Raw genomic sequence first — 19,860 nt, forward strand, 5'->3', positions numbered from 1 at the left:
AGAGAAACCAGGAGTACAGGTTCCACCCCTGATGTTGTTATACTTTGAAAGCAAACTATTTCTTAGCAACATTTATATTTATATTTTCTTTTCTCAAAATAAATTATTATTATAATTCCCCAAGTCCACTTCACACATTTAGCTCTGCGTGGGTCCTTGTCAGCTGTCTCCTAGCAACCACACACAGGGGAATTTCACCAGTTCCTAAAAAGACCAGAGTTCAAACCACGAGACTGGAAGTAATCAGATGTCACTACCATATTTTTTCTCTTTGTCATCTGAGTCTTTCAGACCTTCTATATCAGCAGGTATCAAGAGCACTCCACCAGACCTCTGGTCCACTGTGACCAGCAACCATCTGCCTGCACTTATCTGGTGTGACAGAAGCAGGCCACTCTTCCAGGAGTGTACACTCAGTCACTGTGGGCGGTGGTGCTGCATGCCACCCACACCCCCTACTAAGCTACACTTCTGAAAAGCCTGGAAATGTGTATGAATTATACATAAGTCATGAATACATTAAGGCATGGTGGTCGGCCTGTGCTCCAATAAGCTACATGGGTTTTTTGTCAACCTGTTCAAGGGAAGATGGCAAACTGAATTAAAAAAGTCACCTGACATTGAAAGCAAAATGAAAAAAAATGAAGTAGCAAGTTTTCAGGGTGTTTTCTTGCAATTCTAAAGCATTTTTAAAAAATAAATGCACGCTTTCAAACAGAATTGGTCATCATAATTATTCCACTGACACAGGATCAGTACTTTACCTAGACCTAACCGTCCATTTATCTGAATAAACAAGACACTGAGTCTTGAACTTCCACAAAAAGGTATGGGAAAAAAAAATAATTTCCAGATTATCAATGTCACATAAAATCCACTGATTTAAAATCCACTCCATCTAAGAAAAAAGAAGGAATGCAAAGTAATTTATTAAAAAATAGGTTTCATTTTTTTTATTACGTTTTATCTTTTATAACAAACATTCTTCAAAGAAGTTCAGGTAAAATGTACAGCGTGCACTATGTGCTCGAAAAAACAGGAGAAGAGGCTGCCATTCAGCTATCAATTTTCCTTAGCAATACACCATCCTTGCAAATCATATTAGGCTTAATGTCTTACTGTGTGCTGGCATTAAAGAAAAAAATACATATTTACCTGGACTGACATTTGTGTGTTTCTAAACAAAGCTATACAATTTAATAAATGCCAATCCCCTTTTCTTTTGGCTAAGGTGTAATTCCAGGCAGATGCCAAAACAGAAATCATTCAGAAGCACCACTACTCTCCCCCACTGGATAGAACTGCCTTTGCCCCGGGCAATGAAAGGGAGTGAAAGGGAGCCCTTCCTCACTTCTTGGCTGGGACCCCCTCAGAATAGTCCTCCAAAACCCCAGCAAGATGGTCGTTGTGAGTCTTGAAACGCCTCTTCTTCTGAGAAACAGGCTTCTTTCTCTTCTGGATTGGTGCCTGTGGGGACACATATGGGGCACTTGAAACCAGCGATATTTGTGTGGAACACCACTATTACGCCCCCGGGCTGGGAGGAACACGCTTCCCCACGTTGCCCCTGGACCACCAGCACATTCACACGGGTTGTCAGCTTCCTTCCGAACTCACATAAAAGCGGTCAGGGCTCATTTTTTCCAAAACCCACCTCTCTTTCAATCAGCCGGTCAATCTCTAAATCAATCAGGTAATGAAGCAAGCTGTTTAAGGCTTTGTCCCCGCTTATTCAGTGCTAACACTGAATACACTAACAGTGTAAGCTCTGCTGTCAATCAAAGACTCATCCTACAGATGCCTTTTTTTCCCCAACTCTTCGAGCACTGAATCGGCGGGTACTTGCTATCCTTGCTGCATTCTGTCCTGGCTCATGTTTTTCCTTCCTTTTTTCAATTCGCTATCAGCTGCACGGCTTCTGCTCCCCAGCCTTCTCCACTGCCTCTGCCAGACATGTTTCTGCTGGGGAGCCCCCTCCTCATTCTCACAGCTCTCTTCTCAGCCAGCCTCCCCGCTGCAGGGAAGGCAGCCTTATTGATGCTCATCATTCACTCATCTCCTTTCACTCTTCAAATCAGCCCGCATCACCTTCTCCTTCATCCCTCATTCTAGCCTATATGTTTTAGTAATTACTGGTTTCTTCTACAGGCACGTTTTGTTGCTTCTGTAATGCAGGACTGTCTGGTCAAGCATTTGTTTGCATTTTTCAATATACAGCCGTGTATATTTAGTGCACAGTATGTGTGTTTAGTGTACAGCCATGTTTCATTAAGGGGTGCACCTGGAGTGCCTGTGTGTTTCAGTGTTCTGGTACGTACAAGTTTCTTTGGTCCAGTCTCCTGCATGGAGGAGATACCCTGCCTCTTCAGGTACTCTTCTATCTTCTCCTCATCCATGGAATCCACTGGAATGCTCCGCCAAAGCTTCTGGAACTCTGAAGCAGGAAATATTCTTCAGAGGGCTCACAATGTTTCTAGCTGTGCTGTTTGATAGTTATATTATAACTAATTAAATATTTAAGTCTACATAATAGACCTGACACCAATATGACTACAAGCAATTTCTACAAACCATTCTCAACTTAATAGTCAGGAGATACTGCTAATGCACTGAAAAGGGGGTTAAAAAATCTTTACAAGGGAAAGCAGGACTGCTTTCAGAAAATAACCCCTCGCAGGTGGTGAGGAGACCAGGGATGCAGATCATCTGGAAGCTGTAGTTCTCTCACTTCATTTCATATTTTGCTTCTCTTCTATCTTCTCCCTCTCTTAATAAAATAAACTAACTTTAGACTACAATTACAATCACATATGTTACTGAGGTGAAGGTTCATATGCACGCATACGAAAAGAAAAAGACTCATAAGTATTATATTTTAACAGTGTGAGTTAATTGAGAATATCTGAAAATGTTCACTACACTGGTCAAAAAAAAATCTTCATTAAGTCTTTTAGAATTGTACTGCACCTTAAAATGCTTAGTCTCTTGCTGGTCCATTAAAATATCTGAATTCAACCACAACTGAGAAAGCTGTAATGATTTTTTTAGGCACAACATCTGCATACATTTTGTGACTGAAGTTCTGGAACCAACTTGAAGTTCCTTTCCGGTTATTTCTGTATTTCACAGCTTAGAAAAAATTTCTACAGAAGAGTCTTCGGTGGTACACGCTTAGGAAGTGTCTCATTTCAAAGCAAGGTTGTCTTGGAGCAGATTAGGTGGCATATCACTGTTAATTCCTCTCTGACGAGGCTGCTGGCAAAGGGATTAGATGCTGAGTTCTTGGAGCCGAATCAATAGAGTTCTGCTACAGGCAGGGGGCACATGTCATTGACCTTGCCTTTGTACAGATGTGTCTGGGTGACGGAGGAAGAAGGAATAAGAGCATCCGATAATGCCAGTAGGCTCTCAGTGACCCCAGCAACAAGCCCTTTTATCCACACTTTCTCAAGGTGAGCAGGCTCTTTAATGTTGTGGGGATGATCATGTGCAAGCGTGTGTAATGGCACTATCTCTACTTTTCTTTCTGGTCCATAAAGATTCCAAGGGCAGCACAGCACCTGTAAGACCACTTCATTAAGACAGTGTGGAAATAATACAACAGGCACAAAAGAACATGGCTGCATAATTTTTAAACCCTAAAATAAATGAGATTTCATGATTGAGACGAACGTTCACAGGCTCAAAAACACATCTTAAGGTGAGCAGACAAACTGCAAATCAGCTGCAAAATTGAACCCTTTAAAATGCTACTGTCTTCACAGAGATCTTGAAGGAATCTCAGTGTCTAATCTGCTGTTGGAATAAGCACAAAATATATTAATAAATTAAATTAAACATAAATTATATCTGCCACCGCCTGACGATACTACACATACCAAACTCCGGTAAAGCAGATGTTTTACCACTGAATTTATGACCCCTGTTTACAATATTCTCCGCGAAAGATCTTTAATTCTAGTTTTCAACAAAGTAAGACCACCTACCTTCATCCACCACAAACTGAAAGTTTTTGTCATTGTAGAAAAGTATCTTTTTCTTATCTGGTCTTGTCACAAAAACAACCTGGTCACCCAAAGCCTGTCAATGACAATGCAGGCGAAATGTCAAAATGATGGTATTTGAATTATTTCTTCATAAGGATCAGATGTATTCATACAGATCTTATGTATACTTACAGTGAGATAAGCAAGAGTTTAGCAGGATGGCATTCTCTTTTTTATTTTTTGGAAAATATTTGGAAAGAGGGTAGAAGAACACTCATGGTTTTCTAAACTTTTCCTTAATGATATCAAAATGAAGAAGCTAGTTGTAGTTGCGAGGTAAAACCGGCATACTGCTAAACCGTCGGTTCTTTAGTCACACGGTACATACCGTGGTAAGTTTTAGACTGTACCTGTACGCTCTGTAATTTCCGGCAATTACCGTCGGTGTATTTATTTTTTCAAATTTAACAAAGATTTTCTACCGTTTACATTTGTTTACATAAAATAAAATTTGATTCAAATAACAAAATGACTGCGATAAAAATGTCGATAACCCGTTAAAGGGTGAGTAAAAAAAGTCATACTAAAAGTATTTCCCGTATATCATTGGCTAGTAAATTTAGAAATATGACGTCATTTTGGAAATCACACAGAAATTATCTGAATTGGGGAGTATCTGATGATTATTTTTCTTATTTCTCCTGAAAAGCATATGGTTATTCCTTAGAGTTGTCTTGCTGAGGCAATTCTAATTTCTAAGAGTATCCATATATTTTTTCAGAGAATCAGAGAAAATCATCATCAAATACTCCTTTACAAATCCTTGGGGTACGGCTGTTGTTATAATATTAAGGGTTGTTTACCATTGACGCTGTTAATGGTACGTAATGTACTTATTTTCAATGACCCATTGAATGTGTGATGTTTTTTCTAGTTCTCCTAGTCTAGTCTAGTCTTGATCATGTTTTTAATTCCATTCCTACCATTAGAAATGCTTTGATTTTTTTTTCTTTTTTGCAAGTAAGATTGTCTTAAGATGTTTAAGTCAATACAGAAAGTCTAATCTCAGCAATGTTTTAAGCAAGTATTGAGGATTCTTTGAAGTTTTAGATGAAATAGCCAAGTGCAATCGAACATGCTAAACATGTTTCAAAAGGTTGTGAACGTCAACTTTACTTATAGAAAAGAAAGTAAACTTTACTTATTGTAAAGAAAAAATGTTACACCTTACAAGCACCTTCATATTTTGAATTTTACATTGTTATATTGCTAAGCAAAATTAACCTCCAATACATTGTGAAAAAAGATTTAATCATTTAATGATTGACAAAAATCTGCATGTTGTTAAATTGTTCTGTTACCCCTTTCAGTGTTATTTCTAGTTCTTTGGTTCCAATAAAACAACCATTTTCATTACTTTATTTTGTATACAACTCAATATGCTTCACTAATCATGAAATCAAACTATGAGAGAGTCTCCATATATACACATGCAAAATAGTTCACAGCATACCATGGGACATATCGCAGTACATGCATGTGTACCACGGTATACCGCGGTACGTTTTACAGAGGCAGTACCCAATCCTAATATATAAGCTCACCGCCTCAAAGACCTTTGGTCTGGGTTTGCTTCTGGGGTGACATGCAAGTTCATGTTCATGTTCCTGCCTGTCTTTAACTTATACACTGAGACAGTTACAGAAGTGACATCACCCCCTTCTGAAATCTTCTGAAACCGTACAGAACTTTGCTGTGGCAGTGGACTGGTCTTTTGATATGGTGGAATTATGCGCTGTTTGCAAAAGTGCAATGGTCCTTAAGCTAGGAACACAGCCCACAGCATCGACCCAAAAATACCCAGCAACACATCATCACAAGAACAGAAAATCAGGTCAGCACAAAAGCTTCTCCTCACATTAACAGAAGCGTCATGGTTGCTGTGATGGTGGATGCCAATACCCTGCAGGTTTGTTTCTTTACTAGCATAAGATTTGCAATGACACCATTTCAATTACACTCATACCCCAGTAAAAGAACATTCGGTATACGATTTTTTGCTAATCCGAACATGAAGAATTTGTACCTTGTGATTTGTTATAAGAACTACATTTCGCTAATCAAAACTTTGAAGTTCGAAAGTGAACCTTAAGCAAACAGTTGAATTTGGCGCATCGGAACAGCTATGTGTTTCTGCACGGGCGACAGGCATTGTGAGGCAGCAGTCCTTTGTTTACGATCACAGCGAAAGCTTGTGCTCTGATTTTCAAAGTGTTTGTTTTGTAGTTGCTGTTCATTATGGGGTCTTAAGGAAGAGAAAAAGATTCTTCAGCCATAATAGTCGACAACAGTATGCACATCGTTCTAGCCTATCACTTGGATAGCGATCTATTCTGCAAGAATGAAAAACGTTAATATAATATCATTATTTTACAGCTACAGCTGGCTTATTTGAGTAGAACTGCGCTGTTCACTAAGCTTGCTATAATGGTCTGTATGGCATTATATGTTTAGGGTGGTTTTTGAGTGAACTTGTCTTCAGTTCGGAACGGGGTGGAATTTTCCCCATAAGAAATAATGGAAATATTCATTTTCGATTTACGATCTCCCGCCTTCCGAACAGATTTCCGGGAACAAATTAAGTTAGGATTCGAAGGTATGAGCGTAGTTCACTGAACCTTGACCCCCCCAGCCCCAGGTCACCTTGATGGCTTTCTGTGCATTGGGCAGCCCCTCCTCCACATCATCGAGCAGCACTCCGCCCAGCCCCAGCTGGTCGTGCTTGTCCAGCAGCCGCAGCAAGGCTTTCTTGTCCTTGAGGTTGTACTTGGGTTTGAAGCCATACTTCCCATCTCGGACCTCAATCTTGGGATTGCTGGCCAGAGCCTGAAGGACCACAGATCACCAGAAAAACCATTATTTTGATGAAACCACTAGACAACAAAAGCAACTCGGCGTCTTCTTAATCTGCAGCTGACGTAGGATTTTCAATCTCATATAGAGAAAAACTTTTATTTCTTTCTGGGCCCGAACTGAAAAAAAAAGTTGTACAGCAAGCAATATTTATATTTATTAGGCTTGATATTGGCTCCCTCTTGTGGAAGCTAATTACAAAATTCTTCTCCCCATTAAACTGAAAGAAACGCATCACTGCACAGTACAAGAAACGTCAATATAAAAAAAACCTTGAAAAACCAAGTTTTTATAGAATTAAACTGAACTACCAAATTGTCACCTAAATCTGCAAAGTGAATTAAGAAAATTAAATGTATGAGGTGCACTGATAAAGTATTTAAATAATTCAACATTAACACAAAAAGAGAATTCAAGTCATCAAGCACTGTTAATTTACATTTCATTTAATAAATGCAAAAAATAAAATAACTGGAACCCTCTGAAATAAAACAGACAATAATCTGCTAATTTTACTCTCACACACTGATTTGATTGTCTTATCTGTTGATGGTTGTTATGTAAAATGCTGGAGATTTTCCATCAGTGCATAACCATACAAGCAGAAAAGTTATTAAATATTTCTAACAGATTATTACAAAATGGTGAATGGAGTGTGACGAAAGCAGAATTTAAAATTATCCTTTCAAATCATTCCACCTAAACGTTTTCCCGTGTCCTCTCTGTTGGGCATCAACATTTTCATTAATACAATGCTTTTAGATTAAGTGTTCACATAATATAAAGATTAATCAGTAATTTAATACTGTACCTCAGTCATTAACCATTGTTTCTGTTTCAAACCAATATCCAGCAATTTAGTTTCATCCAAAATTTCATCCAAAGTCAAGTGATAGGTGTCTCCTCGCTGGTGTCTTGTCTAGGAAAAAAACAATTATTCTACAATAAAGACCAGCTGCTCACTTCAACTTGGCCTTGCTTCTCTCATGGACAAGACAACCTCTTTGGCTCACATATGAAATTAGCCATACAACTTCTTAGTTTAGATGGCATAGATCTAAAAGCGCTGGTATGCAATAAAATGCATTTGAATTGAATCACCTGGGCAAGACTAGCTGTATCACACAGGTCAGGGGGACAAGAGATACTCACAACTGACAGTTCACCTTGAAACAGCAATGCTTCTCTTAGATTAGAAATCCAAACTGGGAGCGCAAATTAAGACTCAAAATTGTCATTCACTGTGCTGTGGAATTGGGGAAATGAAGGACTCTACTATAGGGCTTATTTATAAAACCTTTCCACTATGTTAATTATACTCCCTGTTAACTTATTTTAAAAAACAAAATAAAAAATATTGTAATCTCTTTTACCACATGCTGCATATGCCAAGGCCAGCTCTATCCCAGCCACACTGGGACAAGTTCAGTTCACAGCTGCTGGGTTGTCTGGCAGCAGTCACCCACAAGAACAGTTTTTGGATTCAAGCTCACCAGGCTACAACTGTAATGTGTCTGCAAGCAATACTTTGTCATCAATAATGATAACGTAAAATTTGTGTGTGTTGTCTGTCACATGAGGTTAGATTTATCCACTGTTAGCAATTGATAAGGACTAGATGAAAGTTAGATATGTCCTAAAATATAATACTATAGAACCATAAGGGGATGTACTTCTTTTTGACATCACTGTATGTTCTTAAGGAAGAACTATCACTAGTGTCCCCCTATTGAATAATAATTCACTTGTACCATGCTTCTTTATTTAGACATTGAATTAAATCTGAAAAACATTGTAGAAGCAACGTTCAAGAAGCAAGGTAAAAGCATCATACATACCAAATAAAAAATATACGTTTTCTTACCTTCATATAGTTCACTATCTTTGCAAGTACACCAAACTTGTAGCCTGAACTTCCAGACAGTGCCTTTAAGTTAAATGATCCATTGCTGGAATCTGAAAATGAAAATGGAAAACGCAACAATGCAGTTGTATCTCTATGGAGCTGTAAATGTATATTTTAACACCTTAGTTAATTCACCTGTAATGTTTACTTAGACCTGCTAGAATGGGTCAGTGTTCAATAAGCTTTGAAAACATCAATGATTTGCCAGACTTCAAATCCTAAACTGGAGTCCAAGTCCAGTTTTAATAGATGTTGAAATGAACTATTTTTGTCAAAGACAGCTTTGAAGATACACATCACACAAGACAACTGGTATAGATGTAAGTATAGTAATAAGTCAATTTCATGAAAAAAATCATGAAGTCATAAAGCAAAAGAAGAGGGAAATGTCGATCAAAGATGTTTTACATCTTTGTAAAACATGATGTTTTTCAACAGTGCACCTGTGCACAGATTCAGCACTGCTCAAATGAACACCTGCAGTTCTGACGTGGCACCGTGTAATTAAAATTTTGAAATCTGAAAAATGAACATACTGGTATAAAATGTGAAGAAAAGGGCTTCCACAAAATCCTGTTAAAGGAGAAAGCTCAAGGTTCTCTATTGGCATTAATAAATGGTTTGAATTTTATGCTTCAATCACACTGACCATAAGGGGAACTATGAGGACACACGCTAAAGGCGATAGTCATTTTCAATACCTTGTTCTCCGAACGTACTGACCTACTCTTGTAAGAAAACAGTACAAATTGTGCAAGTCTTTCAAATAATAAAATTTAGCTGCGATACAGGGAAAGACATCTCTCCAAGAAGGTGACCTATATGATCATATTTGACCAGTGTGTGAGTGTAATATAGCTGATCAGAGGAGAACAACATAACACTAAAGTTTGGTTTTAACTATGTATTGCTATTGCCTAATCAACTGCTGACGTTTTTATAACGGACTGTAATAAGAATACCAAAACCTTTCATTATAATATGAAATAAAAATAATGATAAAAAAAACAGTTTGTCCAAAACAAATAAAAATAAGTGATACTCTCAAAGAATAACAAACTCAAATATCTATTTGGCAACTACAGTTTTATACCTTGCTTCATTGTCTTTTACTAAAATATCAAGATCACACTGACCAACCTTAAACACTGGTTTAAGCATGAAAAAGTGCATACAAAGGAAGAATCCCAACCACACTAGTGTAGTTTTGATAGGTGTTAATGCAGGAACTGCAACAGTTGCATTCAGGATGCCCCTTTAAAATGTTCAAGAGGCAAACCCTTGGGAATAGGAAGCACAGGAGCCTGAAGAAAGCCATCACTGACAGACAATCTGCAGTCTCACTGCTGCTGCACTGAATATTGTAATGCAGCCAGTAGGCGCCCCCATGGCAGACAGCCCTAAGAACACAATGTCTGCCTAACCAGACAGGAAAGCCCTGCCCATCCAGACAGGATAGGAGACTGGTGCGTATTTTTCTCTCCTTCTTCACGTTTAAGGGCTGACAGGTTGAGCTGGTGAAAATATTCAAAACCCATTTCATCTCCTTCTTGCCACTGAGTTAATAACATAATCAAAAAACTGAATAATGACTGACCAAGAGTGTTTCTTAGTCAAGTGTAATACATGCAAGAGCGAGCCATGAAAAGAATCTTTCTTAGTCCTCCAAAATCATCCCTGCAGAAACTACAGAATCCTTTGTGAATGATGCAACAAAATCTGAACTGTCACTAAAGAAAATAAACCTAGGTGTTTCTCCCCTGGCTCAGAATGTTATTTGTTTATGTAAAATCAACCAATTTTTCAGCCTCATGAATGATGCAGTCCTAGGGTGGGAGCTGTATGCTAATGCAGAGAACAGGCTCCTCTCTTTGTGCTCTTACTCAACCAATCAGCATCTTGCTCCATTTTCCAGTTGCTGCTGCCTGTGTCATCCAGGCCACAAGCAGCAGGAAGGAGACGCCTGCCTTTTCCAGCATCCCCTCCAAAAGACACACAGGTATGTCTGCAAGCTTCTTCCAAATCTGGGTGAATTTATCGCCGGGGTTTCGACCAGTGCACTAATCTATAAATACAGCTACCCAATAACTGCAACCTTATTATATATTGTTTTGGTGGGCAATAAAACTTCTAGTCATGGAATAATATGCTTTAGCCGACAATAAGCTGAACTGTGCTTTTTATGCGAAGATCCAGTACTGAAACAGCATTAATGTACTAAAAAGAAACTGTCTGAAATGAGAAGTATAGCATAAGGTAGGCATGATGAAAAGGATAAACAATTTCCTTCAAAGAAAATAGTTCCATGAAAAATGAGGGAGGGAAATACAAACAGCACTTTGAACTGATGCTGGGAAATGCATAAGGTAAACCTCACCCCCTTGAAGCAAGAAATGATGTTTGGGGTGAAGTGTGTGGTTTAGTGTAAGCGTAATGCAAAGTATAAGAAAAGAGAGTGATTATGGGGAATCACAGGCCGGTAGCAGTCAACAGCACTGCTGGGGCGGAGGATGGGAGGTATTTAAAGAATGGTGGTTTGCCATTTTCTAAGATTAAATTAAGTGAAGGCTGAAAGGCGTGACCACTCAACATGCAGGATTGTTGATTATTTTTGTCTGCGATGCAGGCTAGGCACAGGCCCTAGTCTCTTTCCCACCTAGAGCTGACACTGAGCTGATGAAACTGCATCCTTTCAGTTAACCCACTGCACGGTATTGATCTCAGTCTCTACTTCATTACTTGGTAATGAAGGCTACCAAATGGACTAAATTTCATTATAGTGTGGACGTTATAGGAGTTCAAACGGTATCTGAAAGTCAAGAGGCCTTAACTGCTCACTTTAACTGAATATGTTAACATTATTTGTAATGGTACAAGCCCAATTTACTTCTGTAATTCATTAAAATTCACTACACTTTTCAATGTCTTCCAGAGCCCAATTTGTGATTATAGTTATGTTGGATTAATTAGTTATACAAGTAACTTTAATTGGCATCAGTTCTTTCTTAAATTTTAAAAATAAAACTACATAATATTAAGTGTGAAGACTGAGCTGATACATTATAAAGCGCTTTTGTAACTCTTACTCCTGCAATACACTGAGATGCCAAGGCTTAATGTCTATGAGCAGGAAAAATAATTATGAGTTTCATGAATTATTGTAATTATACTTCTTTTTCTAAAACACAGTAAGACAAACAAATGTAAACAGAGAACCCACGATTCCATTTTACTGGATAACTGGGAAATTCAACACTCCCCAGGTGTCTAACACTCACACAACAACCATAAATAAAACATGACTTTAGTATAGTACTATTGTCCGAATACTCAGAGTGCACAAACATTCACATAACACAACTTCATATGGCCTTACACATTTTTGCAAAAAAACATAAAACAATGTCACATTCAAACAGTCAGGTACCAATGAGCAGGCTATGAAAAAAAGGAGCAGCTCTGAAATGTTAAATATATCCCATATTTTACATTTAACTGACTCCAAAGACAATGACATATTAATCTAAGATTAACAACTGCCAGAATGAGAAATATGCCACTCCGTCAGCCATCTACCTTCTACTAATTTCTCTGTGTTAAGTGCCGATACCTGGTTTTCAAATATATTTTTCATTTGAAATACATACTTTCATATTCATAGCAACTGCCATGTCAGGGGAAAATAACAGTATTCATCAGAAATGTTAGTAGGCAGCCTTTCTGTTATTCTGTTATTGTTGCGGATGTGATTTTTTGCAATGCTTTTTTAATTACTTTCATGACTGTACATATAATTCTACTCTAGATTATTTTACTTAGACATCAAAAATTATGTTGATTTGTTTTTTTTAACTTTTCTGCCAATACTGCATTTTTAAAATGTGAAAACATGAAAGACACATCCAATGCAAAACTATATATATATATTTTACATATTAATTCCAGTTCTACGTCCAGAGCACTAACCCAACTCCACAGTGTTGCTTCATTGCATATAGTAAAAAATACAATGAAAAGTGGCTTTTTTATATTTCCACATTTTGGTTATCTATAATAAATCTACTATTAGAATCACAAATAAAAGTGCCATGCTCATCTGAAAATACTTTTATAGCCTCTTTCCAAAATCAAAATCTTTCAAGGGTTTTCAAATAAAACAAGGGCAAAAAAGGAAAGGAAGCACATTTTTTTAGATATTCCAGGCAAAACTACAAGCCGCACACTGCAGCACTGACCCATTAAACAGAGTTTATGTTACACATAACTATCTTATCAGTGCCTCTGTTTCCCTGTACTTAAACAGTGTTATCTCAAACACTCATTTGAGTTGGATGGCACCAGACAAAGACAGACAAACATCCATGAGACTGCAGCTTACTCCCGGTCACAACAATCCAGAGCATATCTCAGAATTAAAGGACACCAAGCGGGACTAAAGTCTGGATGTGAAGCTAGTCTATCACAAGGCATGCTTGCACACAATCTAAACACGTCATCTAAACCGAAACTTTTCACGGTGGGAAGAAACTACAGCACCCCAAAAACCCCACATCCCGCAAAGCAGGAACCCCAATCTGGACTCAAACCCTGAACCCAAGAGCTGTGAACCTGCAGTACTAACCACTCCACCACTGTGCCATCCACAAACAAAAAACGGCTCAGCTGAAATTCGAATTATTATCATGGTGCTTTACAATAAAAACTGCTGCATGATTTCTAGAGTTCTATTTGACATTTATCTCACTGTTTGAAGGCAGACTTCTGACAGCCACTGCTTTGTTCCAGTCAAGCTCAACACTGGACCAAAAAAAACGTCTTGTTTTTTCAGCCGGTGGAGCCTGGTGCCCCCCCGTCCTTCCCCCAGTGGCGATGAGCAGCCTGAACAGCAGCCAGCCGTGGCACTCGCCCGGCCGCTCGGGAGACCTGTCCCTGCAGGTGCAGGAGATATACCCCTTCCACGACGGCTGGAACACCGCCTGCTTCGTCATCCTGCTGCTCTTCATCCTCACCGTGGTCTCCCTGGCCGCACTGGCCTTCCTGTACGAGCTGCTGGACTGCGGCTGCTGCGCCAAGGGCAAGACGGAGAGGGAGCTGAGGGAGCAGCCGGGGCCCCTGAGCGCGATGATGCACAGCGTGCGCCAGCGGCGGGTGGAAGTGGTGTAGGACGGAACGCCACCCCCCCAGCCCGGATTACCTGACTCTACGCCACAGGGCTGGAGGGCTGGAGCCGCCTGGACTACCCACACACAAGCGGACAGCAGCTCCGTCCTTACTGTTCAGAGCACACTTCGCAATGCAAGCAAGAGCAATGCAGGGAAATGCCTTAAAGAGGGTCCAGACTTTTTTTTCCTCCTCTGAGGCTATAGATCAATGGCAGTGAAAATTCTGAGCTCATTGGCTACAAACCTATCTGAAATAACCTAGAAGCAAAACATCACAACACTGTCTGATAGTTGCGGACAAATAATTGTAAAATATCTACATGATATAACAATAGGAATTGCTGTGCATTACAGACTACAGCCCCTGCAAACTATTTTGCTTTTTTTTATATCCATATAAAATGATTGAAAATGCTAAACATGTGGCTTAAAACTACTGTCTACACTCTTCCTCAAACTTATCTGGTGTTTTAAAAAAAGTTATGATCTGCTGTTATGTTTAAGGATAAAAATGAGCTGAGCCAGAGGTCAGAGAAAACTTCTCTGCAGGGGTCAGGATAAATCACAATGTGCTCCAAACAGATGTGGACTGTCTCTCACTGAAACAAATTTTCACCGACATGTTGTGATCAGGTCTGGGATGATATGAACTTGAATCCCCTCATCACTGTTTTGTAATTCATCACTGATATCTCACCTTCACAGGATGTTTACAGTATGCTGTTTATCCTAGATTTTTAGGTATATGGAGACCATCTGGCACCACCTCATTCATTAACATCTGTGCCATGCACTTTCACCGTTCTTGCTCTGCTTTGCCTGAGAGGTCATTATTCCCTTGAAGAGTCTTAAAAAACTACCTTAACTCTGCTTTTAATGTACATCAGCCTGGATATAGTATATTATGCGTTTACAGTATCATACACATGCCTTAAGACAGTGTGCATTTAAATTAAAACTATTACAATCTCTAGACGTGTCCTTAATGTTGTAGCAAGCAAGTATCCTGCAGCTGGCAGAGGAATCCTACGCCGTTGGGCTCCAGAGCAAGGCCCTTAACCCCAACTGCTCCAGGGGCGCTGTACAATGGCTGACCCTGCGCTCTGACCCCCAGCTTCTCTCCCTGTCTGCGTGTCTGTGTCTCATGGAGAACAAGCTGGGGTATGTGAAAAGTTGAATTCCTAATGCAAGAAATTGTATATGGCTAATAAAGTGATCTTATCTTATACCTGATCGATTCCATCAGGCACCCCTTTGAGTCAACTAGGCATGCATTAAGATGCAAATATTTGTTTTAATACAACATATTATGCCACAGTAAAAAAATGCATACAATGAATGTGTTCTGCTAGATTGTCACCAAATGCAAAAACAAAGTTAAAAGCAACCATTTCAAGCCATTTCACTCTTTAAAGGCAGTATTTTAAAACAATACTCACATTTAACATCCATATAAACTGTCATATAACTGCATGTTGATAATATGTAAGTGTAGATGATGGACACAGAAATACATAAAGAAACTACAAGACCCCCTAAAGTGTGTGAATGAAGGTTCTCCTGAATGGCTTATCTGCTGTTACAAGGAGTATTTCAAAAGAGATGAAGACGCATCCCAGGACCTCCAGAACAAGACTGATCTAACCTAAGAAGTGGTAAGATGTCCCCAGTAACACTGCCAGACTGGTAGTGTAGACTCTACCAGCTGAGAAGGCTGGAGTAACGTGGGGAAGGAAACAAGACTACCAGACAACTGTGACCCCTAGTGGCATGTTCATTTCAGAAGTGAGGAAGCCATAAGGCTTCCATATGTCTTACAGCATGTCTCAGAGAAGGTGCCATTGCACCTTTCAGTCCAGCAAAGGGCTTAAGTGATTTACAGAATAAAATAAAAAACTAAGGTTATAAAAGTTACAACAGAGGTCAAAAGGTAGAAAGATTTAAAAGCTTTTTCCAAGTAACCTGGAAAAGAAAACACAAACTGCTGGATCGATCCTGAGGACCCTCTTAACAAAGACGAAAAACCTCTACAAAAGTAATGTTAACGTTTTTCAAAATTAAGATTTCAATTGTCCATTTTAACTATGAAGCCGAAATGTCAATTTAATCACGGTTAACGATTCTGTAGAAGAAATGCAATGTTAATCACACAGTAAAATTACTGCAATTCTCTAATGACTCTCTGAATGACATAACACTACACGTAAGAAAGTTTACAAATGAGAATTTTTTTTGCAGGTTTTGAGCCAAGCACACTGCTGATTCAAAAATGAACAGTGGTGTTAAAGCAAGCAACAGCAGGCCAACTTAACACTGATCATCTCACAGCCCCAAATTACAAAGCTCTGCGACTGCCCTCATTCTAACTAATAATATCATCAGCACTAAATGTATATTTAATTTGTGAGATCTGACATTCAGAACCATCGAACTCACACCTTTAAGAGTACGGGGCAGTACGTATGATTGTACTTTCAACTGAACTGACTGAAAAAATTAATATAACACCACGCATGAGCTCATAAGCTGTGGTTATTGTTTTTTGGAAAGAAATGTGATATTGTCGGTACATTAAGACTGTAGCAAGCTCATTATACTAAATACGTGCCCTACTGCACTAGTTGTGTCAAAAGCAGGAGACCCCTTGAGCAATATCCGTAACAATTTTTTTTTCTGCAAAGAGCAGATCTCTGTAAAATTGTGCACAACTCATGTTTTCCAAAAAGGGTGACAGTGGCAGAACTGCAGCTCTGTTGGTGACATACTCCCACTGCGGCTGCCTGCCACCATTTCCACCATCCCTCGCTGAAAAAAGCTACTGATAGTGAGAATCACAGCATCCGATGTGATCATGAACACGAACTGACCTGTCCCATGTTTGGATCCAGAGGAGCCCGCCTGGTCGAATTTGGCCTTCTTTTTTTTGGAGGATGAGGAGTCTGAAAAGGCTGGGCGCTTCTCCACTGCCGGCGTGGAAAGAGCTCGCTTTTTAAAGAGCTCCGTTTCTCGGAGCAGAGCCGGATCCATCCTACCAGCACACAGAGTGAAGAAGAAAATACAGCTGGGTTCACCTCGGCCACACGTAGGCAACACACACCACAAGCTATGACACCCACACCCGCAGCAAATTAGTCTAGGCTATTATTAGAATTTACCAGCTTTACAATAAATCCAGGCCTTGTCCTGTCCAAATTCCCCCCCCCCCGGCATTTACCAATCATGCCCTCCTGCTAATCCTCATCTATGAACTGACTTCATCACTCTGTTCTCCTCCCCACTGATAGCTGGTGTGTGTTGAGTGTACTGGTGCACTATGGCTGCTGTCGCATCATCCAGGTGGGGCTGCACACTGGTGGTGGTGGAGGGGATCCCCATTACCTGTGAAGCTCTTTGAGTGGAGTGTCCAGAAAAGCACTATATAAGTGTAAGGAATCATTATTATACCCATTTCAGAACCTGAATGTGCTAATGACATGATATACATCTCACTGTAGATTGCTTTAAGCTCTTTATAGTCCTATATAGCAATTTTTGTCAGTGTAGAAAAGTTAGCAATCCTTCCCTTAGCAATTGAACTTTTTGACAGTATGAAACAAGAGCTAGTTTAGCTCATCCTAAACAAGCTAAAAAGGGGACATGAAAAAAAAATAATTTCCTGCTACACGTTCACATGCCAACAACTCTTATGAAACATTATGAAGCAATCCAGGCCATACAGCTTAACCACATGATCACAGAAAACTATAATCGTCCGTGTAAATGTTATTCTTTTAACAAGCTCTTGTTAGAGAGGTATTTATAAAATATGTATTGATATTTTAATTCCTACAGTGTATTTCTACCAAATGTGCGAAAGGATTATGTCGTATATCTTAACTGTCGTGGAATCAATTTTATACGTTGTTCTTAATTACTTATCTTCTTTGTTTGATTCCAATGTTTGCTTTATCCCTAACAATCAAAACATTTCATCCCTAATAACCAAAACAGATAGGTTTTTCAAAAAAATATCAGTTTTGGTAACTGGGAAATACAGTGGTCTCCAAAATTTTATTTATTTTATTCTACGCTCCAGTAATGGAGTTTCTCGTCATATTCGGAACATGACATGTTACCACCTTTTGTTACCACAGTATATCGCCAAATATACACCGATAGCATAAACCTAAGTAAATCTAACATTTCCGAATTCTTCACAACAATGTATATAACACTACAAACGGATCTGTTATTGTCACACAACAAACCCAGCACACCAGTAACTATTATTTACACGCTCACATCTACCAAAGCATTACATAATGTGTTGTCGACTATGATCACATACAAAATCAAAATAAGAATGTTCCAGTACCTTGCCTCCAGCTGCTTCTACAGGGAGGGAAAATATAGTTTTATAAATAGTTTAAATTTTCAGCAAACGATATTTAGAAAATTTTAGTTTGCTCCATTATACACTCGACAGACACAGACTGCCTGGAGGGGAGAGTGCGCTGCTTCCGAGTATCACCGTTCACACTCGACTCTCGACTAGCAGAGCCTGTTACGCACACAGGACTCACTGAATGACGTAATGTTGATCTCCGAGTCCAAGCAGAGGAAATATGGCCGCCCGGGATGGCCATTGTTTATGTGTATATACGCGGACAACAGGACACTTTTTTTTGCATTTATAAATAAAAAGATACATTGAGTGTGATATGAAAGTTACAATTGACTGGTTATTGGTAAAGGTTATTGTATTCCCAAAGGTTTGGAAACGGATTAATCCCATAATAACACAAGTCAGCATACTGCAGAAATCTCAGAGATCTGGAAGGTCTGCCTTGAGTATTTAACCTTCTTGAATATGTCACTATTAAAAAAAATATTTTTTTCAAGATTGTTTTACAAGGGCGTTATATGTTGTTATTATTTTCGAAATAACTGACCAATGATAATATGCGGTTTGAGATTTTTAATAGACGAGCATATTCACTCATTAACTACTAAATATTCTCACAAGGTTTACAATGAATATCATTTCAAAATAACGCAGAAGTTATAACAGTGTTATATATACTTGTATTACAAAACACAGTTGTAGACTTTATCCCGTTAAATCTAATCATGACAGACTGTTTGACCCTCTACCATCTGGAAAACGTTACCGGAGCATTCGGGCCCGGACTACCAGACTCAGAGACAGTGTTTACCCCCGCACTATCAAACTATTAAACTCCCAGCCTCTGTCACCTACGATCTGAACCCTCACAGTGCCTTCTCTCTTTATCAGAACTCAAACACACGTCAAGAAGCTCACTCCCCATACTTTTCTATTTCAGTAAATTTGATTTTGAGTAGATTAGAGCAATAACTTTCCTAGATTTAATGTATTTAAAAATTACTTTTAAGGAATTACATAATTTAAAGGAGACTTCAAATAAGACTTTTTTAAGAGACGTATTATTAAAGCACGCAGCTGTACACCTTAATAAAGGACTGATTGCTTAATCCACCAAAAACAATACAGACAGGAGCCCTTATTCAAAACATCTTACAGTGATATACAACAAATACAATGCATATACAGCATTAGTTCCAACTAATTCGTGACCACACGCATGTCAAGACGCTTTTTCACAATGATAAAGTCACCAGTGTCTAAATCGACTGGTATAGATATTTGCTGTCGGGTGATTTGTATGAGGTTGCAGTTCTATCGGATACATTCATTTTACAAACGCTGTGATTTATTCCTTTTACCGGACTCAGTAAAACTGGCGAGGGTTTATCGCTGTCGCTTTTTCAGTCCACAGTTCAGACTAATTCAAAGTACACGTTTTAAAAATAATTCACATTTGCCACACTATGGGATATAAGTGTTTGATAATTAAACCAACGGTTCACTACG

General features: G+C 38.9%; 2 protein-coding genes across 2 annotated transcripts; one reads left to right on the forward strand and one right to left on the reverse strand.

The window, feature by feature from the left end:
- Positions 1-926: 926 nt before the first annotated feature.
- gtf2e2 (general transcription factor IIE, polypeptide 2, beta) lies at positions 927-18,499 on the reverse strand. Its single transcript, XM_088919811.1, has 8 exons — positions 18,322-18,499; positions 16,835-16,995; positions 8,764-8,855; positions 7,711-7,818; positions 6,690-6,872; positions 3,987-4,080; positions 2,319-2,434; positions 927-1,467 (listed from the first exon to the last, which is right to left on the reverse strand). Exons 2-8 carry the CDS (start codon positions 16,992-16,994, stop codon positions 1,348-1,350), a joined length of 873 nt encoding a protein of 290 aa, XP_088775937.1. The 5' UTR covers position 16,995; positions 18,322-18,499; the 3' UTR covers positions 927-1,347.
- smim18 (small integral membrane protein 18) lies at positions 10,726-14,938 on the forward strand. Its single transcript, XM_088915738.1, has 2 exons — positions 10,726-10,804; positions 13,634-14,938. The coding sequence occupies exon 2, from the start codon at positions 13,675-13,677 to the stop codon at positions 13,966-13,968; it is 294 nt and encodes a 97-aa protein (XP_088771864.1). The 5' UTR covers positions 10,726-10,804; positions 13,634-13,674; the 3' UTR covers positions 13,969-14,938.
- Positions 18,500-19,860: the final 1,361 nt, after the last annotated feature.

Source organism: Atractosteus spatula, chromosome 1, assembly GCF_055471065.1.
Source record: "Atractosteus spatula isolate fAtrSpa1 chromosome 1, fAtrSpa1.hap1, whole genome shotgun sequence".
In the NCBI taxonomy this organism is placed as follows: Eukaryota; Metazoa; Chordata; class Actinopteri; order Semionotiformes; family Lepisosteidae; genus Atractosteus; species Atractosteus spatula.